A 25,000-nucleotide genomic window follows, 5' to 3' on the forward strand; every position below is an offset into this window, starting at 1 on the left:
TGATCGATCTGTCCATTGTTTCAGCAGCTCCATGGCATGATCGAAGTTCCTCACATACTCTGCATACATCTTCAGGAAGGGAGTGAGCTTCTGTAGGATGTCCCCGATGCGAGGTGTTGACATCCTGGGGGGAAATTGTCTCATAGTAAGAACATATATCAAAATAATTCAGGCCAAAATGAACATTTACTCAACCTCATGTTGTTTAAAAACCCATATGACTTTCTTTAAGGAAGGAGCTTTTTTTTTTTTTTTTAAAGAATCCCTTCAATAATACCATGGTCTATTCTATTCTAATACTCAATTCTGACTGTCTGGAATACATGTGTTATATTGACATTTACATTTATTCATTTAGCAGGCACTTTTATCCAAAGCGACTTACAAATGAGGAGTTGCAGTCATTTATAATCATGTTCTATATTAATGCGCCTACTCTGCTATCCTCTGTAATGAGACATTGTAATAGTTCTATGCCTCTGTTGATGAGTCACAGAGCCGGGATCAAATCTCAAATCACAACATCAAGTCATGCAATGGTGTCTTTAAATCAACTGTGAAGCACTATAGGAAAAACTAAGAGACACCAGTGTTAATCAGTCCCATATTACTGAGTCTGACCTGGAGATAATTAGAAATGCACCTGCACTTTCCTCTTACATATCCATAGGGTTTGTAAGGAACGTATGGTTTGATATCCAGCTAAGTTTTGCACAGAGGGGGAGAGAAGGACCTATCAAATGCATCTTTCGCTGTCCGGCAATAAAAGGATGGGGTGAGTACGTGACACTGGCACATTATCCATGGCTAGGTGGCACATTAATCCATAGCTAGGTGTGTACAGATTTGTATTTATTTTAATCAATTCAATTAGATAATCTGTATAAATAGTCTGATTTACAACGGGCAGAAATCTAATGGGATCAAACGACCCGTTGATTAAGTCAACCATTATTTTTATAGTTCCAGTCGAAATTAGTGCTGCAAAAAGCAATGTCAGCTGTAACTTTTCAGTGCTGGCAAGTGACCATGGTATAAGTGGGACAATCCACAGCAGATGATGTACTATTTTGTAATTATTATTAGTTTTTGATAGTAAAAGTGAAGGAGGACTAGTGCTGTCAAGCTCCAAAATTACACAATAGCACCACAGAAGTATATAATAAGTGTTCCTCGTACAAAATTTTTTATATAGCTTCATCTGGGTCATATTGACCACTTTTATGATCCTTTATGGTAAAGCAGACCCAGTCCTCCTTCACTTTTAGAATCAGAATCAGCTATTTTTAAGGAATTTGTCTTGGTGACAGAAGCTTCCAGTGCACAAAAAATAATAATAAATAAAAACAGAATAATAATAAAAAGTGGATAGAAAATAAAGTATATATAGAAATACACAATAAGACAATATATATATATATATATATATATATATATATATATATATACACACACACACACACACACACACACACGTATGTACAATATACAAATACAAATCTGTTATATACAGAAGCAAGGGAATGTAATGGCAGAAGAGGTATGTTCATTACAGGGTAAACAGTGGTCAATACATTCCTCAGAAATTCTCCTTTTGTGTAGCAAGTAAGAAAGTTAGTCGGAAAGGTTTGGAACAACAGAGGTGAGTGATGACAGAACTTTCAATGTCTTACCATTCCCCCATGCGTTTCTCCAGGTCAGGCAGAAGAAACTGGCTGTGGAAGGCATTAATGGAAGAGATGTTGGAAAATATGTTTTTCACCACCTCGATGGGGAACATGTCTTTTCTGGCCTCTTCCATCAGCTTGGCACAGAACACCTGCACAGAACGTTTAGAGATGTATGAGTGTGTGCATCCTAATTAACATTTTTCAGATTAGCCCTCACAAGACTGAGGTCATTCAGACTGAAAAGAATAACTGGATGAGCTGGTACTAAAAATTAATGTATATGTGCCCTCTTGAGAAAATGAAATGAGCACTTACTTTATCTAATAAGTTGAGTCGTGCAACATACGCCTTCTCTGTCTGTAGAAGCTCATTTGCTATCTTGTAAAGCTTCTCTTCATTTGTTTCCTAAACATAGGAAGAAATCAGTGAAAATGTAACTTTTGTAGTTTCTGATACCAGAGTTTCACTTAAATTATAAATGTAATATGCATTCCATGCAATTCCATGCAATAGTCTTCAATTCTGAGGAAATGTTTGGCCACTCTAGTACATTTTTAAACTCAACATAAAACAGTGTTGGCAACCCATTTTACTTCTGTAATGTGACATATTTCTAGGTTAAATATAGTTCATATCTCTCATTTAACTAATGTTTCATTCATGCCAGTGTTTAACATCTTTCAAAATGCTATTTTAATTGAAAACTATCAAGGCTGCTTACAAAGTTTTCTGCTCTGGAACAATTAATAATTCATGTTGCCTATTGTTTTGAGACTGAAGCTAATTTTAACTTTATACACAACATTTTTGATGGATTTTGCTGGGTAGGAACTAACACTAAAGAGCAGCTGAAGGGAAACAGAACTCTGAACGTAAAGGTCAAGGGCCAAATCAGGAGGACTTCCCTCCCCCTACAGTACATTCAACACCTCACCATAACATTTGTCCTTCTTTCTCTCTATCACACCCATCGACCATTACACACATGAACACTGATACCCAGGCAAACACGTTCACCCACACTCTCTCTCAAACACACACACACACACACACACACACACACACTGAGGTCTATTAAAGAAACTTCCTGATGCTCACTGACCACAAACAGTGCTGCTTTATTTCTGTCACCACTTTGAGGACACATAGCTTCTCTCTTCTTATCAGAATTCACAACCTCAGCTCACATAAATGACTTCTGAACAATGACACCCTCCACCTGAGCTGATGAGCTGATGAAAGAAACAAGCTTGTGAGTTAACTTCCAAATTCCCTAGCACTTGGCACAGCTAAGAGTGTTTCACAAAAGGTGTATTGTTGAAATAAGCCTCAGAAGACAGGAAATGAAAGGATGGATAAGAGGAAACAAGTAACGAGGTTGTTTTTGTATTGCAGTTGACAGAGAAGAAGAATGATGATGAATGACGACAAAGTTTCATTCAAAGAGCTAATGAAATTAAAACTGGAGTTTTGAGGTTTTAAGTCCAGATTGGTTAGCTGGTCATCTATATGATAGTATAGATACTCCTACAAGTTGACAAAACTGGCCTTAAAGTATGTACAAGTAAATTTGCACCATGTTGTAAAGATCAGTTTAACCAGCATGCAGTTCTCATGATTGTCTAGCTTGGTTTATGCTTGTTAGTGCTGGTTTGGTGCTAGTCTAGCTGGTTGATCAGCATGGTCTTACTGATGAAGCTGGTTAAGCTAGTTTAAAAGCCTAGTGAAGACGCCAGTACACCAGCATCCCATACTTTGGGACCAGCACCCAAAACACAACATAAGCTGGTGACCAGCAACGCTGCTCTTTTCAGCAGGGCAGTCTCTCTGAGAAAAACAGACCACAAATATTGATGACTCATCTGGCACTTACTGATTTAGTCCAATCAAATTCTCTCCCTCCCCCAAATACTACCTACTTCTGACTAGCAATAACAAGTAGCTAATCATGGTTCACAGTTGTGACAAAGTAAAGACTATTGGCTATTTTTTTAAAAGGGACGAGAATTTACCTTTTTTTAAAAAACTGAGGAACACGTTGAAATTATGTAGTAATTAGTAATAGTAATGGACAGCATGTCAAACATGCTGTCGATAGATCTTAACGTGTATTGAACTGGGAATATTCCTTTAAACAGGTACTTTAAACAAGGTAATGTACAGTGCAAGACAAAAATATTTCAGATAAAGTCTTTGGAACAATTCAGTGTCACTTCAGTCTGTATTGGATCTAGATTTACAGATTCTGAAAAAAGTGAAAGGCAAAAGCATTCATTTTAATTCTGTGTACAATGTTTAAATCAAAGAAAATTAAATATGGCTTAAAAGACAGCAGGTTAAATAAAAAAATAAAATAATAAATAAAAAAAGAGAGACATCAGCATGTCAAACTGGCAGAAGCGACTGCACATAACTCAGCCGGGCATGAGGTGTCAAATAACTAACTGTCAGTGAGCAAAACAAACCCAGACACCCGCAGATACACTACTGACTCCATAAAAACACTTACACAAAGACAAAGATTTACACAATGCTCAAAATACTTTATATCTATAGTACATTACAGTGTTTAGTACTCTCCAATGATTCCCTCCAAACCATGCACAGATAAATCTGTCAATATTTGGCCATTTTATAGCATCAGCTGATAGTAGTGTCCACTTGGCCTACTAACAGGAGTGTTAACGCTCCCTTGTGCAAGTTCCAAAATTTACTTATAGCCTTGCAATGCATATGAAGCAATTCCTTTTTTTAAATTGTTGTTGAATTTAAAGCAAGAAATAGTGTAAAAGTGTTTTAACACTTTGAAAATAACTATAGTGGTTATCCACAACTCCAAACATTCACATATACACACAAAAAAAGATCTTACCTTCTGCTCTGTAATGTTGTTCATCACAACACATTGCTGCTCATTCTCCTCGCTCCTGTCTATATGACTGTGAGATACATCGATACAGTTCCCGTCCATACTGTCCACTGCTGCATCTCCGTTGACCAGTCCATGCGTGTCTATCCTCAGAACAGGAACTGAAGTGTCTGTAACTCCATCCTGGTCCTGAACCCTGTCACCTTCTCTGTTCATTTGGGCTAGAACCCCATTAGGAGCTTTCAGAGCATGACATGGGCTGTTTGTGGTGGAGTTGGATTCTGTCAGCTGCTCTTGTTTCTGGTAGTTCTTGTGCACCCGGCTGCAGTTAGGAGATCTGCTGACCTGCTTCAAAGGAGCACCCTCCCTCCGACTGTCTGTGTGACTGAGAGAGAGAGAGTGGATGAAGGTCACCTTTTCTAGAGTAAAACTTTTCTCTACTGAACAGCAAACAACCCTAAATTTCATCATCAACTGTATCTGCATAGTTCACATTTGGGAAGTTGACGTCCTGTGGTGTGACATGCTATGCGCAATTCAATGCAATTTTCATTCCATTTATACGGCAACATTTTTTCACAATAGTTCCAAAGCAGCTTTACAATGAATATAGTCAGTGGTAAAACTCCTTCAGATAACTATTTTAAACAGCACTGTGCATTCAGTATTTATCTGCTCATATATGTGTTCCTTTAAAAATGCATTTGTCACACCACAGGACCATTTAACATGAACTAGTTCAGGCAAAAAGGTGATTAAAATTGAAGAGAAAAAATAAAATAAAGAAATGGTGATCAGTCACACTTCCTAAAATAGACACTTTTCCTTATAAATTCATTTGAATGTTGACCTTAAATCTTGATGTTTATTAAAACAAAGCTCATGCATGTTATGTGTCAGAGAGAGCAAAAGAAAGAGCAGAAGAGAAAGAAATGTGTTGCCTTTTAGTGTGTGATGGTGTTAAAAATATGAGTGTAGAACATACTTCCTGTGTCGCATGGGGCAGCTGTCTGCGTGTGTGTGTGTGTGTGTGTGTCAGTCGAGGAGTGGAGGAGGATGGGAGGAACAGGTAGGGTGAGGAGAGGAAAGGAGGAGAGGAGAAGCAGGACAAGACTCCCAAGAGACACAGCTGGCCTACTTCAGAATACATGCCAACATGCCAGCACACACATTTACACACACACAAGAACGAGACAGTATTTTTCATTTGAACAAAATGCATTCAGAAACAGTGCTACAACATTATAAAATAATGTAAGGGATTATACTGTATGTACAGTCCGCAAGTCAATATTTCAAAATAAACCCAGGCATGGTGATCAGGTTTATCAACCTTGTGTCACCCTGATGGTCTTTATTTTGCCATAAAGACTGACAGTATTTTATTCTGCTTATTACACGGCACTTAACAAATAGATAAATAAATGACATGAACTGTTGATTTGAGTTGAAATGATGCTATTATGCGAGTAGACAGAGACTGTCGAGGGATGCGAGAAACATGAAAGAAGTACAGCTATGAAGGAAATTGGTTGCCTGGGACGACAGACAATTGTACATTTTAGCAGATAATATAAAAAATATTTGACTGCAGATTGCCATGATTGACCAATCAGAATCAAGTACTCCAGAAAGCCTTTGTGTAATAAAACTAATTTATTTGAGCAAGGACCAGTTATATTAGGGATGCATGCACCAATATAAAAATTGTGACCAATATAGATAATAACCATAATTATTTTTATGTTATCGCTAAATACAGATGTGATGGGCAATAATAAAAGTATATACAGTTAAAACTTGTGACAGTGGTGTAAACAGTGTTCAATAGATGTAAAATTGTACAGGCATCTTTTATTTACTGTAAAACAAGATGGAATGTTTTCATTACTTCTGAAACTTGGCAGATAAAAGACTTTACATTGGGGGAAATTTTTGTTAAAATTCAGACCAATAATGATCATTTAAAAACACCGGCAGATACCGGTCACTGATTTGGACATGAGTAAATTGTGCATTCCAAACAATCTTAAAAACTGCACAAATTAGGCTGGAAAGAGATAATTCATTCAAAACTAGCTAAGACATCAATGTGAAAAAAAAAAAAAACAATATAGAGAGTGTTCATGCACACAAACAGACACACATATTCGGCAAACCTCACGCTGTTTTCCCCTCTAGATCAGATAGTGTTTCCTGTGAGACAAAGAATGGACATCTGGATATGAGGGTTCAGCGCACCACAGTTGACACTCATGATTATAGACGGCTGTTAATACACTGTCATACTCTTGAGCACTGAGATGGATTAATATGTGCTATACATTATTTAGTTCAGTGTATGAGTAGAAAATTTCAAATCTATCTGATGCAAAGATTATAGCTAACAGAAGTAATGAAGCATTGTTTTATTAATCTGGAATAATTAAATCTGGTATTAATATTTTTTGTGAGATCCAGGGCTTTAAACAAAAAAATCCATTTCAGATTTAGGCTTTCAGATGCAGCCACACATGTAAAGTGGTATAGATTTCTTGCAAACTGCTTGTTCATTGTTCTCCCTGTGTGGTTGTAAAGCGACTCTCTGCAGTTGTTTGGGGTCATGGCTCTCTGGTCAGCAGCTGCTGGAGTGATGTACCACTGCTAATGGCTTATCAACTCATTATCTCTCTGCCTCTTCATAGCTTACATTTCTGAGCTTAGTCACACACAGTTGCACTAGACCAGCAGGAAAAACTAAATTTTCCAGGAGCTTGCATGGATTTATTTGAGAAGAAATTCAGTTCATGGTTCAACCTTGTTTGTTACAGTGGGCATATGGTTTCATATAAACTCAGTTTCCTGACTAAATACTCAGCTACAGACAGCAGATGAAGACTACATGATGATGAGATATATTTTTAAGTAATAAGCCACGTTGTCATGGCAACAAAGTTGTAAAATTGGATATAACTTTGCACAGAAAAGGTTAGTAAGTGATTTTATCACACTAAAATCATGTAAACATTCATATTGTTAGTGAAAGAAATCACCAGTGTTCAACAAATAATTAAACATATCAACAATAATCACAATTATCAGTTCTTCCACCAAGTAATGTGGGCTGTTTACATCCGTCAAACACAGTAATTTTTTTGCAGTGTATTACTATAGAATTCAATTGATATGCAGTCACAGGTGTGTACATATTGACTATTTTATACCATCTTCAAATATACAGGTTGTAATACTTAAAGACAATGCACACACACATGTACAGTGACTGCTTTTGTGTGCCCAAAGCATCACAAAAGGTATCACTTATATATATATATATATATGTACAGCGGCGGGCTGTGCATTTAAAGTCTAGGCCTTCAGTGTGATTCATGCCATTAAGAAAACACAGTTTCACAATGAATAAGACACCCTATATACATTATCATACATTATGTCGCAGCTAACTAATAATACCAACTGACATTTTAAAAACACACCCACACGCGAGAGCCAGAACTTGAAACGACACTTAATGCTCAAGCAAGACTAATTTTAACTGCAGCATGACTGTGAAAAGAACGTCTCCCGAACAGACATTCAAAAATCATAATTTTTTTAATTAAAAAAAAACAAAAAAAACAGTATGACTGGGATACTGTTTTCACATATCCCAGCCAAGCTATGGTCAGAGCGCAGGGTCAGCCATCAATGACAGCGTGCAGTCTTTTGTAATAGTTGTCTATAAGGCCCCAAATTCTTGCAGGTGGTATAGCTGCCCATTCGTCTTGGCAAAATGCCTCCAGGTCATGCAAAGTCTTTGGTCGTCTTGCATGAACCGCACGTTTGAGATTTCCCCAGAGTGGCTTGATGATATTAAGGTCAGGAGACTGTGATGGCCAATCCAGAACCTTCACCTTTTTCTGCTGTAACCACTGGAGGGTCAACTTGGCCTTGTGCTTAGGGTCATTGTCATGCTGGAAAGTCCAAGAGCGTCCCATGCACAGCTTTTGTGCAGAAGAATGCAAATTGTCTGCCAGTATTTTCTGATAACATGCTGCATTCATCTTGCCATCAATTTTCACAAGATTCCCCGTGTCTTTAGAGCTCACACACCCCCAAAACATCAGTGAGCCACCACCATGCTTCACAGTGGGGATGGTATTCTTTTCACTATTGGCCTTGTTGACCCCTCTCCAAACATAGCGCTTATGGTTGTGACCATAAAGCTCTATTTTGGTCTCGTCACTCCAAATTACAGTGTGCCAGAAGCTGTGAGGCGTGTCAAGGTGTTGTCGGGCATATTGTAACCGGGCTTTTTTGTGGCATTGGCGCAGTAAAGGCTTCTTACTGGCAACTTGACCATGCAGCTCATTTTTGTTCAAGTATCGTCGTATTGTGCTCCTTGAAACAACCACACCGTCTTTTTCCAGAGCAGCCTGTATTTCTCCTGAGGTTACCTGTGGTTTTTTCTTTGTATCCCGAACAATTCTTCTGGCAGTTGTGGCTGAAATCTTTCTTGGTCTACCTGACCTTGGCTTGGTATCAAGAGATCCCTGAATTTTCCACTTCTTAATAAGTGATTGAACAGTACTGACTGGCATTTTCAAGGCTTTGGATATCTTTTTATATCCTTTTCCATCTTTATAAAGTTCCATTACCTTGTTACGCAGGTCTTTTGACCGTTCTTTTCTGCTCCCCATGGCTCAGTATCTAGCCTGCTCAGTGCATCCACATGAGAGCTAACAAACTCATTGACTATTTATACACAGACACTAATTGCAATTTAAAAAGCCACAGGTGTGGGAAATTAACCTTTAATTGCCATTTAAACCTGTGTGTGTCACCTTGTGAGTCTGTAACAAGGCCAAACATTCAAGGGTATGTAAACTTTTGATCAGGGCCATTTGGGTGATTTCTGTTATCATTATGATTTAAAAAAGAGCCAAACAACTATGTGATAATAAATGGCTTCATATGATCACTATCCTTAAATAAGAGTTTTTTTTGCATGATCAGTCATATTTTCAAAATCAATGCCTACATTTCGCAATTTCTGCCAGGGTGTGCAAACTTTTGAGCACAACTGTGTGTATATATATATATAACACATATATATATATATATATATATATACACACACACACTATACTGCCAAAAGTATTCACTCATCTGCCTTTAGATGCATATGAACTTAAGTGACATCCCATTCTTAATCCATAGGGTTTAATATGACGTCGGCCCACCCTTTGCAGCTATAACAGCTTCTGGGAAGGCTTTCCACAAGGTTTAGGAGTGTGTTTATGGGAATTTTTGACCATTCTTCCAGAAGCGCATTTGTGAGGTCAGACACTGATGTTGGACGAGAAGGCCTGGCTCTCAGTCTTCACTCTAATTCATCCCAAAGGTGCTCTATCTGGTTGAGGTCAGGACTCTGTGCAGGCCAGTCAAGTTCTTCCACACCAAACTCGCTCATCCATGTCTTTATGGACCTTGCTTTGTGCACTGGTGCGCAGTCATGTTGGAACAGGAAGGGGCCATCCCCAAACTGTTCCCACAAAGTTGGGAGAATGTAATTGTCCAAAATCTCTTGGTATGCTGAAGCATTCAGAGTTCCTTTCACTGGAACTAAGGGGCCAAGCCCAGCTCCTGAAAAACAACCCCACACCATAATCCCCTCTCCACCAAACTTCACAGTTGGCACAATGCAGTCAGACAAGTACCGTTCTCCTGGCAACCGCCAAACCCAGACTCGTCCATCAGATTGCCAGATGGAGAAGCGTGATTCGTCACTCCAGAGAACGCGTCTCCACTGCTCTAGAGTCCAGTGGCGGCGTGCTTTACACCACTGCATCGTCTTTGACGCTTTGCATTGCACTTGGTGATGTTTCCATTTCATGAAGCTCTCTACGCACTATTCTTGAGCTAATCTGAAGGCCACATGAACTTTGGAGGTCTGTAGCGATTGACTCTGCAGAAAGTTGGCGACCTCTGCGCACTATGCGCCTCAACATCCGCTGACCCCGCTCTGTCATTTTACGTGGCCTACCACTTCGTGGCTGAGTTGCTGTCATTCCCAATCGCTTCCACTTTTTTTATAATACCACTGACAGTTGACTGTGGAATATTTAGTAGCGAGGAAATTTCACGACTGGACTTGTTGCACAGGTGGCATCCTATCACAGTACCACGCTGGAATTCACTGAGCTCCTGTGAGCGGCCCATTCTTTCACAAATGTTTGTAGAAGCAGTCTGCATGCCTAGGTGCTTCATTTTATACACCTGTGGCCATGGAAGTGATTGGAACACCTGAATTCAATTATTTGGATGGGTGAGCGAATACTTTTGGCAATATAGTGTGTATATATATATATATATATATATATATATATACACACACATACACACACACACACACACACACACACACACACACACACACACACACATTAGGGCTGTCAAATGATTACATTTCTTATTGTAATTACACGATATGCAGATTAATCTATAATCTATTTACAGATTTGATTCAGATAATTCAAATGCTTTACATTATTGTGGCAGACGATAAAGCAACGATACGGGTTAGGGTTCAAAGTCTTTAGAAGGAAATATATTGTTTATTTCCATATTATTGAACTTAAGCCTATCATTGGCCTACAGTCCACATCAATCCATTTTGCAATTTAATGTGTCAATATGAGATAGATTTATATTAAGGGCTTTTCTAAGGATGCATCAATGTACACATGCATCAGATGGACACTTTTGGAGCATCTCACTTTCTTGTGTCCTCATCATGTGCTGTCACTGGTGTCAAGCAAGCCTAAGCACCAAGCATGTTTAATATATAAAGCAGAAAATAACCATCTTAAGACAAATGTTTTTGTGATATATAGATATCTATGTTTTTAAGGCTTTTGCACAGCACTGTATATACTGTACCAGGGACATTAAGTAAGCAGTGCTTACTTAACAGAAGGGTGAAAACAAAAATTACACTATGAAATATTTAAATATAACTGTTAATATAAACTATTGTTTTAATTCAAATTCATCATCTATCATCTCAGTTGAGCAGCACAGTTATTCATTTATTCGCTTTGGCGCCACCCTCAGGTAGAAGCACTTTATGTTATGCTTTCTCTGATTCAAAGCATTGTTTACTGCCCTTTCATTCAACACTGCACTGCAAGTCATGCCCGCTACTACAAATGGCCATGGTAAGCATGCTTACCAAAATGAGTAAGCCAATCAGAAGCTCCTTCTTTCAGTCATGCAATCTGATAGGCTAGATTTTTATTTTCAACACGTTCAAGTTGTAAAACGTGCATCAACACGTTGAAGTTCATGTAACTAATGCATTATTAAGCGCTAAAAAGGATATGGTGTAAGCACTGGCGACCTATGGGGTTAGAGTTAGGTTAGGGTTAATTTCAATGGAATCGAGAAAGAGAGGCTATCAAAACTTCAACAAGCTGAGATGTTCATTCGCAAGAAGAGACACATGGATTTTGTATTCAAATAAAGATGAGTTAATATATTAATTAAAAATCTGTGCTATTGATACTAGGTCATATATACTAGGTCATTGTTTGTTGTTAGCCTGAGGCAATGAAATGGTGATCTGGCAATCATGCCCTTCTTGTTTTATGTCTGTTTTATAGTTCTAACATTAGGGCGCAGTGTTTTAATATATATATATACACACATTAGTATATACAAATATATATTAAGGAATGTAGACTGCTGTGTCTACAATACATATGCCTTGTGAATTCAAGTTAAGATTGTTATCTTTGGTGGTCAAATTAGTTAATTGCTGCTGTCCATTCCAGTGGTTCTGAACTGTGGGAAGAGTGATGTGTGAGGCCTATGATGTTGAAACATAAAGCCTAGCAAATATATTTGTCAAACACTGGCACATACAGCACAAGGCAAATGAACGTATGCCAGCTGCCTCTCTAAATCCAAACCAAAGAACGGTGTTCCATACTCGGACTGTGACATTGTCTGAATATCTATAATAAAAACTCAATACAGTGGATACAAGACAGGCCGATGCAAAGGTAAAGCTGGCTTTTCACCAACAAATGGAGTAGATCTCACACAAGTACCTGTTCTCTTCAAAGCGGCTGATGAGGTTGGACACTCTGCCCTTTCCTATGGCTCCTTCTACTCCTCCGCCCTCCATTCTGGGTTTAATGGGTGACGTTCCAGTACCAAGTGGAATAGAGACTTCTGTCACCGGACTCTGGAGGTGTGCTGGTTTTGGAGGCACTGAAGGAAATCAAAGAGCAATTTACAATGTACTCATGTTAATGCTGCAGTCTGGTGAACAATTATAAAATCTGACAATCTTAAATGATCATTGTATGACCAGATCCGGTTGAACCACATTTCAGTTTTCATTCAAATGTCGACTTAAGAGCAAAAGCAGTATGAACCTTTAACAAATGTGCTCCCTGGATAACTTGGGGTCAAGTGCCTTGTCAAAGGGCACAATGGTGATGGCCCACTCTTTTCGTGTCTCAAACCAGCAACCTTCCGGTTAAGTCAAGTCATTTTTATTTGTAAAGCGCTTTTCACAACACACATTGTTTCAAAGAATCTTTACAGAAAATCATGCTTTAACAAAAAAATGAAACTGTAATATCTATAAAGTCTTAGAGTGATCATTGTGTAGTTTGATTAAATATGATTTTTAATTGTGTATAAAAATAAGTAATTAAATAATAATTGTATTTATAACCCCAGTGGGCAAGCTGAAGGCAACTGTGGCAAGGAACACAAAACTCCGTAAAATGTTGATTAATGGAGGAAAATAATCTTGGGAGAAACCAGACTCAATGTGGGGGCCAGTTCCCCTCTGACTAAACAACATGAATATAATGACAATATTACTTATTTATGTGCAGTGCAGGTCATGGTTTAAAATTATTAAACTAAGTGTTAAGGTCTAGTGATTAAAACATTTTTTTTATGAACTTTAAGCTTAATGACTAATGTCTTTGAAGTCCATCCTGGATTAACTGCAGAAGTTCACAAAGACGCATTGTCCTTTGTTAGTTGACTGATGAAGGCTTTTGTTGACAATTAATTGATAGTCTGTGTATTACATTATAAGAGTGCAGTCCATCAATAGACAAAGGTGATGCAGGCAGTGATCAATGAGGTGCATCGCAGTTCAACCTGCAGGTCATTTCAGTGAGGTTCGGTGGGGTCCATCCTAAATCCAAGGTTCAGGCAGTGGCATATGAAGTATTCGATATCTTGCAGTTGGAGTTGGCATCAGTTCATCCTCTGAAGCCCATCGTAAAAGACTGAAGAGATGTCTGATTAGCACCGGCTGTAGTTTTTTGTCATCACTCAGCGACACGTAGCAGTGGAGTCCAACACCAAGCAGGAACGGAACTGGATCTGGCCGGCTCTGGTAACCTCGGGATTCATTGAGACAAGGAAACAAACAGAATAATATTAATGTAGATATACCAGTCCATTTAATTGTATGCAGAGTTATAGATTGTGATAGATGTTTCTGGTTCTAGCAGACCTAACTAAAGCAGCCTAATTGTGAGTTGATGGATAAATTAGGTGTATGTATGGCTAAATAGATGAGTCTTTAGTCTAGACTTAAACTGAGTGAGTGTGTCCGCATCCCGAACAGTGTTAGGGAGACTATTCCATAGTTTAGGAGACAAATATTTAAAGGATCTACCTCCTTTTGTGGATTTTGATATTCTAGGAATTATTAACAAGCCAGAATTTTGTGATCATAATGAACGTGATGGAATATAGCGTGACAGAAGGTCACTTAAGTACTGTGGAGCTAGACCATTCAAAGCTTTGTATGTAGTTAACAGAATTTTAAAATTAATAAGAAATTTAACGACAATAAAATGGGGCTAATATGATCATATTTCTTGGTTCTAGTCAGCACTCTGGCAGCTGCATTTTGAACCAATTGAAGTTTATTTATTGAACTTGCTGGACATCCTCCCAGTAATGCATTACAATAATCTAGTCTTGAGTTCATGAACGCATGAATTAGTTTTTCAGCATCAGCAACAGAGAGCATGTGTCATAACTTAGAAATATTTCTGAGGTGGAAGAATGCTGTTCTACAAACATTGGAAATTTAATTTTCAGAGGACAGATTGGTATCAAATATAACACCTAATTTCTTCACTGTAAAAGATGACATAAAAGTACATCTATCAAGAGTCAAATTATATTTTAGCGGCTTATTTTTAGAGGATTTTGATCTAATAATTAGTATCTCTGTTTTGTTGGAATCGAGTAGAAGGAAATTTCTGGCCATCCAATCTATGATTTCATTGATACACTCTGCTAATTTGGAGAATTGTGAATTTCCGTTGAGTTTAGAAGAAATATAAAGTTGGGTATCGTCGGCATAACAGTGGAAACTTATTCCATGATTCCTGATACATGCTTCCCCTGGGAGATATCATAAGGAGAAAAGCAGAGGCCCTGAAACTGATCCCTGTGGCACTCCATACTTTTGTTTGATTTGACAATTCCTCGTTTACACAGACAAAGTGGTAATGGTCTGATCAATAGGACCTAAACCATGCTAATGCAAGTCCACTAATGCCAACATAATTCTCCAGCCTATTCAAGAGAATGTCGTGATCTATCGTGTTGAAGGCAGCACTAAGATCTAAAAGCACTAGAAGAGAAATGCAGCTGCAATCAGATGATAAGAGCAAGTCATTTATAACTCTGATAAGTGCAGTCTCTGTACTGTGATGTGGCCTAAATCCTGATTGAAATTGTTCATATATACCATTTCTCTGTAGAAATGAACATAGTTGGGAGGACACTACCTTTTCTAGTATTTCGACATAAATGGGAGATTTTAAATCAGTCTATAATTAGCCAATTCTCCAGGATTAAGTTGTGGCTTTTTAATAAGCAGTTTGATAACTGCCATTTTAAAGTTTCTTGGGACATGTCCTAAGTATAGTGAGGAGTTAATAATATTAAGAAGAGGTTCTGAGAATACAGGGAATACCTCTTTTAAGAGCCTAGTTGGTATTGGAGCTAACATACATATTGTGGCTTTTGATTTTTTGATAAGTTTTGTTAACTCTTCATGACCTATGACAACGAAGGATTGAAGCTGCTCCTGAGGAAAATGATGAGACACTGTTTTCTGAGGTACTGTGACAGTTGATTGCATAGTTTAAATTTTATTTCTGATTATTTCAATTTTATAAGTCATTACTATTGTGCTGCGATGGAATATCTGGTTCAGTTGACGCTTTATTCATAACCAATTTAGCCACAGTACTGAATAAACACTTAGGATTGTTGTGGTTATTTTCTGAGTTTGCTAAAATATGCTGACCTGGCAGCTTTTAGTGCCTGTCTGTAGCTACAGACACTATCCTTCCATGCACCTCGAAATACCTCTAATTTTATATTCTTCCACTTGTGCTTCATTTTCCGAGCTGCTCTCTTGAGAGCATGAGTGTGATCATTGTACCACGGTGCAGGTCTTTTTTCTTAATTTTCTTTAATGGAAGGGGGCTGACACTATCAAGAGTGCTAGAGAAAACTGTATTTATATAATACGTTATTATATCAAGTTCTTCTACACTTTTTGGCTTACTGAGTATGTGAGACAATTCTGGAAGATTATTAATTAAGCTATCTTTAGTGGTCGAAAGAATAGTTCTACCTGAATGATAGCGTGGTGTAGATTGAGTAACATTCGCTGATTGCAGCAAACATGAGACGAGGTAATGATCTGTGATGTTATCGTTCTGCGGTAGAATGTCTATAGTATCAACATCAACTCCATATGACAGAATTAAATCTAGTGTATGATTATGGCGATGAGTTGGTCCTGTCACATTTTATCTGACCCTAAGAGAGTTGAGTATATTGATAAATGCTAATCCCAATGTGCTATTTTCATTATCTATGTGAATGTTGAAGTCACCAAAAATTAAAGCTCTATCCACAGTAACTACTAGATAGAAAATTTGCAAATTCACCAAGGAAACCAGAGTATGGCCCGGGTGATCTATACACTGTAGCAAGGCAAAAGACGATAGAGATTTTTTATTTATTTATATCTGACGGTGTCACATTAAGCATTATTAGTTCAAAAGACTTAAAATTATTTCCTGTCCTCTGAGTAACACCAAAAACATCACTGTAAATTGTAGCAACACCTCCTCCTCAACCCTTCAGACACGGCTCATTTTTATAACAACAACCTGGGGGAGTAGATTCATTTAAACTAATATATTAATCCAGTTTAAACCAGGTTTCAGTCAAACAGAGCACATCCAAACTATGATCTGTAATAATTTCATTTACAATTAGTGTTTTGGTAGAAAGAGATCTAATGTTTAGTAGCCCTACTTTATACAATGTTTATCTTCATTTTTTTTTTCTTCCAAGTTTGACCTTAATCACATTTTATAATAATAAATCTATACTAATACTAATAATTTAGTGAGAGTTTTGTGTTTGGTTGTTCGGGGAACAGACACAGTCTCTATATGATATATAGGTGATACAGTCTCTATGTGTTGTAGTTTATGTGACCTGTGTGACGTCTCAAGGCATCTAGCAGATGTTCGGATTAGCCAGTTTGTCTGCTTCCTGACCTGGGCACCAGTTAGTCAAAACTATCATTATTAAGATTATGAGCCAAATTACTATAGAGGGGAGCTGCACCTTCCCTGGAAGGATGGAGTCAGTCTCTCTTTAGCAGGTCAGGTCTACCCCAAAAACTCTTCCAACTGTTTATAAATCCTATGCTATTCTCCGGACACCACTAAGACATCCAGCCATTCAGTGACACTAATCTACTATAAACCTCATCACCATCACGAGCAGGGAGGGGGACAAAGCATATCACAGTGTCCGACAACTTTTTTGCAAGTTCGCAAACCTCTTTAACATTATCATTAGTGCTAACATAACAATTTTTTAAAATCTATGTTTAGCATTAGCCAGCACTTGTAAATTTGACCTGATGTCAGATGCTCAAGCCCCAGAAATGCATTTAACAATAGTGGCTGGAGTCTCTATTTCCACGTTCCTTACAATAGAGTCACCTATGACCAAGGCTCTTTCAAAATGATTCTCAGTGGGTGCATCACTGAGTGGGGAGAATCGATTGGAAACCCTAACAGGAACGGGAGAGTGGTGTTGCTTTGCTGAGCGAGTATGCCACCGAGACATCACACAAACACCCTGCTGCAGGGGCTCTAGAGCTGGAACCAAAGTGTGTGTGTTGCTCGCTGTACTACCCGCATCCGAAAGAGTATCTACCGGCTTCTCTTTCTCACTGACCTCCACTAGCTTTCGGATGTGTGCCTCTAACTCATTAACCTTCTCCATCAGCCTGACTAATTCCTTACATTTATCACATGTAAATCCCTCACTGCTGACAGAAGAATCTATAGTAAACATGTGGCATGCAATGCAGGAAGCAATAACATGAGCAAATGCCATGACTTACCGCAATTGTTTGTAGTTGTTTTTGTTATGGTTGTCTTTGATTGGCAAGGCTTTGAGATCGATGTGGTTCGATAGGGTTCCTAATCAGCAGATGTTCGAGATTGATGCAATAATCCATGTAAAACACTGGAGAAAACGAATGCACGTAGTCGAGACGTGAGATGTAGACAAGCGGAAAGAAAAAAAGGAGAAAAAAAACAGATGCACGCGGCAAAATGCACGCAGTTGAAACAGTAGAAAAACCAGAAGCACGCAGTAAAATGGCAAAGGATAAATCGATGTACGTATAAGAATAAACAATGCTAAGCAGGCTAGCAAGCTACAAACACTCGTGCAGCGTGCCGGCAGCAACAGCCCTTAACAGTCCTGAGCTTTTACCAATACACCCCAAACAGTAAGCAAATGCCCTAAATCAGGACAGTGATTCCTGGAGCTCCAGTGGTGACAGATTTGGCTCCTACTTTCCCAGGGAACACACATAGTGATAAACCTATACCTTGAATGCACTGTAAATTGTTTTGGATAAAAGAATCTGCCAAATTCATAGATGTAAAACTAGTTGTCAAAAGTAAATTATTACTTATAGCTGAAAGCTAAAACTTGGAATCGCCACAAGGTTAAAGTATGTTGTAAGGAAACCTGAGGACACTCGCCATGTGTGATGAAGTGCATCTGTAAGTCAATGACTTTGGCTGACAGCATGTAGAGACAATCAAAGCTACAGTAATCTCAGTCAATCTGACAGAGCTAATGACTCCATCCAGTCTATCCAGATTAAAACATAGGCAGCCCGTCTCATTTCAGTGTAGTGTATGAGGTGTGTCAGTAGCTTTTTTCTTTACATTTTATTTTATGACCTTTAAGAAGAAACTGGATGAATATATAGGGAAAATCAGGATATGACCCACAGTCCAAACCAGTTCCATAAATAAATAAACTGGAATCAAATAATTTTCATGATGTTCTGTTCTGATAACATGTGTATGAAAACTGTCCTTAAATAATAAAATAAATAAATAAACAAATAAACATCTGCACTGATATTCAGCACCACAGCAATATAAATGATTTGATAAGTGGTGAGAATGAGATTGCGGTCTGAATTAATGTAATGAAAGAGAGAGACTGGATCACACAAAATAATACAAAAACAGACTACACCTTCCCATTGCATTTACCTTGTTGGTTGCGCACAATAACAAACTGACAGCCCAACAAATGTAGTCTGACTCTCAAACATCGAATAATTTTTGTAAAAGGGTCTTTTAAAAGTGTTTTTTATTTTATTTTTATGAATCATAAAGAGTGTCATGATAAGAAACTGAGAAATGTATTATGTTGTACATAAGGCTGATGAGACTTAAATGAGTGTAATTACTGACTGTTATTCGTATTTTGTTTAGTAGGGGTCTACAAGAGTTTTCCTTTAAAGACATCTTAACGAGACATTTTAAACAAGATCAATTTACCTGAGAAACACTATAGTTATAATATATTAACTTAAATAGATTAACAGAAAATAGATGTTGAACTGCATTATTCACACCCCCTTTGCAAATTGTTTTCGACTGTTGCAGCATAAATCTGACCTGCAGTTTTGTTTCTCAAACATTGTTTTAAATCATTTTAAGGGTGTTTTATAGATAAGTTAAATAACTAATACTGGAAATAAAACAAAGATTATAAAAATTATTTTTGCAGTATAAAACTATTGTCTGAAATCATCAAATCACTTAAAGAGCTTTTTAAAATGTTCAAGCTTTTTGTTTTATATTCGACTGATATTTTATATTTGAAAAACAGCTGAACGGCAAAGCTATTTTTCATTATTGTTTTGTATTTTTTTTTTTTTTTTTTTTTTGGGAGACTATGGACAGGGTTTTCATTGCTATTCAGGTCGGAATAAAGAAGGGCAGTCAGCTTTTATCCAGATGGATGACTGCAAGTTTTTCAATCGTCCGTTTGACTTTTCCAGCAAAGTCTGTCAAAATACCGTTTGTGTTTTCAGGCCATTCTATGTTAGTCAGAGTGAGTCAAGTGAATGTCACAGATTCATCTTTGTTGAATTCTGTCTTTTATTTCAGAACATGATTTCTGTTATATCAAGTCAAAAACTCCTCGCTGAATGCTCCCTCCATATAATGCCAAAAGGAAAATATTTCCAGAAGCAGTGCATCCATTAACAATATTTCCTTTTGACAGCATATATATTTATGCCTTTTTAATTAGTTATGTAAATTTAATAAAATAAAACCACCTAGAACATTTTTATTTCATATTTACGGCAAGTAATATTATACATATACACACATATATATATATATATATATATATATATATATATATATATATATACACAGGTGCATCTCAATAAATTAGAATGTCATGGAAAAGTTCATTTATTTCAGTAATTCAACTCAAATTGTGAAACTCGTGTATTAAATAAATTCAATGCACACAGACTGAAGTAGTTTAAGTCTTTGGTTCTTTTAATTGTGATGATTTTGGCTCACATTTAACAAAAACCCACCAATTCACTATCTCAACAAATTAGAATACATCATAAGACCAATAAAAAAAACATTTTTAGTGAATTGTTGGCCTTCTGGAAAGTATGTTCATTTACTGTATATGTACTCAATACTTGGTAGGGGCTCCTTTTGCTTTAATTACTGCCTCAATTCGGCGTGGCATGGAGGTGATCAGTTTGTGGCACTGCTGAGGTGGTATGGAAGCCCAGGTTTCTTTGACAGTGGCCTTCAGCTCATCTGCATTTTTTGGTCTCTTGTTTCTCATTTTCCTCTTGACAATACCCCATAGATTCTCTATGGGGTTCAGGTCTGGTGAGTTTGCTGGCCAGTCAAGCACACCAACACCATGGTCATTTAACCAACTTTTGGTGCTTTTGGCAGTGTGGGCAGGTGCCAAATCCTGCTGGAAAATGAAATCAGCATCTTTAAAAAGCTGGTCAGCAGAAGGAAGCATGAAGTGCTCCAAAATTTCTTGGTAAACGGGTGCAGTGACTTTGGTTTTAAAAAACACAATGGACCAACACCAGCAGATGACATTGCACCCCAAATCATCACAGACTGTGGAAACTTAACACTGGACTTCAAGCAACTTGGGCTATGAGCTTCTCCACCCTTCCTCCAGACTCTAGGACCTTGGTTTCCAAATGAAATACAAAACTTGCTCTCATCTGAAAAGAGGACTTTGGACCACTGGGCAACAGTCCAGTTCTTCTTCTCCTTAGCCCAGGTAAGACGCCTCTGATGTTGTCTGTGGTTCAGGAGTGGCTTAACAAGAGAAATACGACAACTGTAGCCAAATTCCTTGACACGTCTGTGTGTGGTGGCTCTTGATGCCTTGACCCCAGCCTCAGTCCATTCCTTGTGAAGTTCTCCCAAATTCTTGAATCGATTTTGCTTGACAATCATAAGGCTGCGGTTCTCTCGGTTGGTTGTGCATCTTTATCTTCCACACTTTTTCCTTCCACTCAACTTTCTGTTAACATGCTTGGATACAGCACTCTGTGAACAGCCAGCTTCTTTGGCAATGAATGTTTGTGGCTTACCCTCCTTGTGAAGGGTGTCAATGATTGTCTTCTGGACAACTGTCAGATCAGCAGTCTTCCCCATGATTGTGTAGCCTAGTGAACCAAACTGAGAGACCATTTTGAAGGCTCAGGAAACCTTTGCAGGTGTTTTGAGTTGATTAGCTGATTGGCATGTCACCATATTCTAATTTTTTGAGATAGTGAATTGGTGGGTTTTTGTTAAATGTGAGCCAAAATCATCACAATTAAAAGAACCAAAGACTTAAACTACTTCAGTCTGTGTGCATTGAATTTATTTAATACACGAGTTTCACAATTTGAGTTGAATTACTGAAATAAATGAACTTTTCCACGACATTCTAATTTATTGAGATGCACCTGTATATATATATATATATATATATATATATATATATATATATATATATATATATATATACACACACACACACACACATACATACACACATACACACACACACACACACACACACATATATATTTATATATTTATAATGTGTTCATGGGAAACTGCTTATGCAACGCTCTAGGTCCTCGTGGTGGTGTAGTGACTCGCCTTAATCTGGGTGGCAGAGGACGAATCTCAGTTGCCTCCGTGTCTGAGACCATCAATCCGTGCATCATATCACGTGACTTGAGCGCTTTACCGCGGAGACATGGTGTGTGTGGAGACTTCACGCTATTCTCCGCGGCATTCACGCACAACTCACTATGCACCCCACCGAGAGCGAGAACCACATTATAGAGACCATGAGGAGGTTACCCCATGTGACTCTACCCTCCCTAGCAACCAGTTTGGTTGCTTAGGAGACCTGACTGGAGTCACTCAGCACACCCTGGATTCGAACTCGCAACTCCAGGGGCGGTAGTCTTTACTCTTTTCTCTTAAAAATCAGCATTCAGAGTTCAGGGATTGTTGAAAAGGGGAAATGTGTATTAGTGTGTATTTTAGCATCTCCTGATGACTTCTGGTAAATCAGGCAACTTTGCATGAGCAGTAGACAACACTGTGGAATTGTGCGAGCGTGTGTGTTTTGTTTAAATGTGTCTATACCTTGTGGTTTGGGATGTAGCTGCCGGTGGCCTGAACTTCTTCCATTTACTCCAGTGTGACTCTTGTCACTGAATCTGGAGCCACGACTCAACCACTCACTGCGACGGCTTTGCTCAGTCGGGCTGCTGTGGTCAACAGCTGCGGGTGAGAGAAAGAGTGTTATGGCAGCAGTTTGGAAAGGATGACATGCTTTTAACTATGTGTTAGAAGTCTTTCTGTGTATGAGATTAAAGACCCCATGAAATGAATGTTGATTTATTTCCTATTGAAACAGGTAGGGGAAGGATTTTTTTTTTTTTTTAATAGGCAATAGTTTGTAGTCTACGTCACAGACATAAATCATGAACCATGTTTTACCTGTTGCTCGTCAGTGTCAGGATGGTGGTTCTTATACGATAGCATGATATTCAACAAACTAAAGAGTAAGCTAGCATATAGATGATCTCAAAGTTAACAGACAAAACTCCAATTTGGATTTCAAGGTGGGGGTCTTTAAAATGTTTGTAAAGTTTTTAATTTCTGTACTACTAGCTAGGGATGTGTCTGAAGCCGAATACCGGGTGGATATCCATAAAGCGGTGGGTCCAGACGGCATTCTGGGCCACTTCATACGAGTGTGCGCGAACCAACTGGCAGGTGTTTTTATGGACATTTTCAACCTTTTCCTCTCTTTGTCTGTAGTCCCCACATGCTTTAAAATGTCCACCATTGTGCCTGTACCAAAGCAATCCAAAATCACTTGCTTAAATGGCTGGCGTCCTGTTGCTCTGACCCCCATCATCAGCAAATGCTTTGAGAGACTAATCAGAGATTACATCTGCTCTGTGCTGCCTCCATCACTAGACCCATTGCAGTTTGCTTACTGCAACAACCACTCCACTGATGATGTCATTGCATATACAATACACACTGCTCTCTCCCACCTGGAAAAAAGGAACACTTATGTGAGAATGCTGTTTGTAGACTACAGCTCAGCATTCAACACCATAGTGCCCTCCAAACTTGATGTGAAACTCCGGGCTCTGGGCTTAAACAGCTCGCTGTGCAGCTGGATCCTGGATTTCCTGTCAAGCAGACGCCAGGTGGTTAGAATAGGCAGCAACATCTCCTCATCACTGACCCTCAACACTGGAGCCCCACAGGGCTGTGTTCTCAGCCCACTCTTGTATTACTTGTACACACATGACTGTGTGGCAACACATAGCTCCAATGCCATCATTAAGTTTGCTGATGATACGACGGTGATAGGTCTGATCACTGACAATGATGAAACAGCCTACAGAGAGGAGGTGCACACTCTGACACACTGGTGTCAGGAGCAAAACCCCTCCCTCAACGTCAGTAAGACAAAGGAGCTTGTGGTGGACTTCAGAAGAAAAGACAGAGAACACAGTCCCATCACCATCAATGGAGCACCAGTGGAGAGAGTCAGCAGCTTCAAGTTCTTCAGTGTCCACATCACTGAGGAACTCACATGGTCCATCCACACTGAGGCCGTTGTGAAGAATGCTCATCAGTGCCTCTTCTTCCTGAGACGGCTGAGGAAGTTTGGAATGAACCGCCACATCCTCACACGGTTCTACACCTGCACTGTGGAGAGCATCCTGACTGGCTGCATCTCCGCCTGGTACGGCAATAGCACCGCCCACAACCGCAAAGCCCTGCAAAGGGTGGTGCGAACTGCCAGACACATCATCGGAGGTGAGCTTCCCTCCCTCCAGGACATATATACCAGGCGGTGTGTGAAAAAAGCTCAGAGGATCATCAGAGACTCCAGCCACCCGAGCCATGGGCTGTTCTCACTGCTACCATCAGGTAGGCGGTATCGCAGCATCAGGACCCGCACCAGCCGACTACATGACAGCTTCTTCCCCCAAGCAATCAGACTTCTGAGCTCTTAATCAAGCACAATACATATATCAGCACTGTACTTTATTAGCCTCAGACTGGACTCACATTTTATACTTCTCTTAATAACACACAAGCAACTGACTATCAACTGACAGCTGAATGTCAACACAATACTTTATTTCCAATAAAATGGGGGGGGGGGGGGGCTATACTGTATATTTTGTGTATACTGTATATTATATATTATTTGGTGTATATTGTATATTGTGTTGTGTAACAAGATGTGTAAACTGTGTTGTGTAAATCAGATGTTTATTGTGTTTATTGTAATTGTCATACTGCTATGTTGCTTGGCACTGCACCCAAGACTTTCACCCACTGTTGCACTTGTGTATATGGTTGAGTGACAATAAAGGGATTTGATTTGATACCTTATTCTGAAAGGAATGAATAATGACTTCAAAATGAGTAACGGATTCATCAGAATAATAATGAAAAAA

General features: G+C 38.6%; 1 protein-coding gene across 10 annotated transcripts in view; it reads right to left on the reverse strand.

The window, feature by feature from the left end:
- Positions 1–25,000, reverse strand: part of LOC127456205 (FYVE, RhoGEF and PH domain-containing protein 4-like) — an 85,784-nt gene that overhangs the window by 9,635 nt on the left and 51,149 nt on the right. For 5 of the 10 annotated variants that reach the window (XM_051724577.1, XM_051724576.1, XM_051724578.1 and 2 more), the window contains 6 exons: positions 22,650–22,787; positions 12,633–12,795; positions 4,543–4,924; positions 1,986–2,075; positions 1,674–1,819; positions 1–124 (listed from right to left, as the gene is read on the reverse strand). The exon at positions 1–124 is cut by the window's left edge and continues 33 nt beyond it. In XM_051724577.1, coding sequence (XP_051580537.1) covers positions 1–124; positions 1,674–1,819; positions 1,986–2,075; positions 4,543–4,924; positions 12,633–12,795; positions 22,650–22,787 — 1,043 coding nt within the window. Of the gene's footprint in view, positions 125–1,673; positions 1,820–1,985; positions 2,076–4,542; positions 4,925–12,632; positions 12,796–13,707; positions 20,312–22,649; positions 22,788–25,000 lie in introns of those variants that run through there. The other 5 variants (XM_051724579.1, XM_051724580.1, XM_051724585.1 and 2 more) reach the window with 3 other exon arrangements.

This window comes from Myxocyprinus asiaticus, chromosome 18 (genome assembly GCF_019703515.2).
Source record: "Myxocyprinus asiaticus isolate MX2 ecotype Aquarium Trade chromosome 18, UBuf_Myxa_2, whole genome shotgun sequence".
NCBI classification, from domain to species: Eukaryota; Metazoa; Chordata; class Actinopteri; order Cypriniformes; family Catostomidae; genus Myxocyprinus; species Myxocyprinus asiaticus.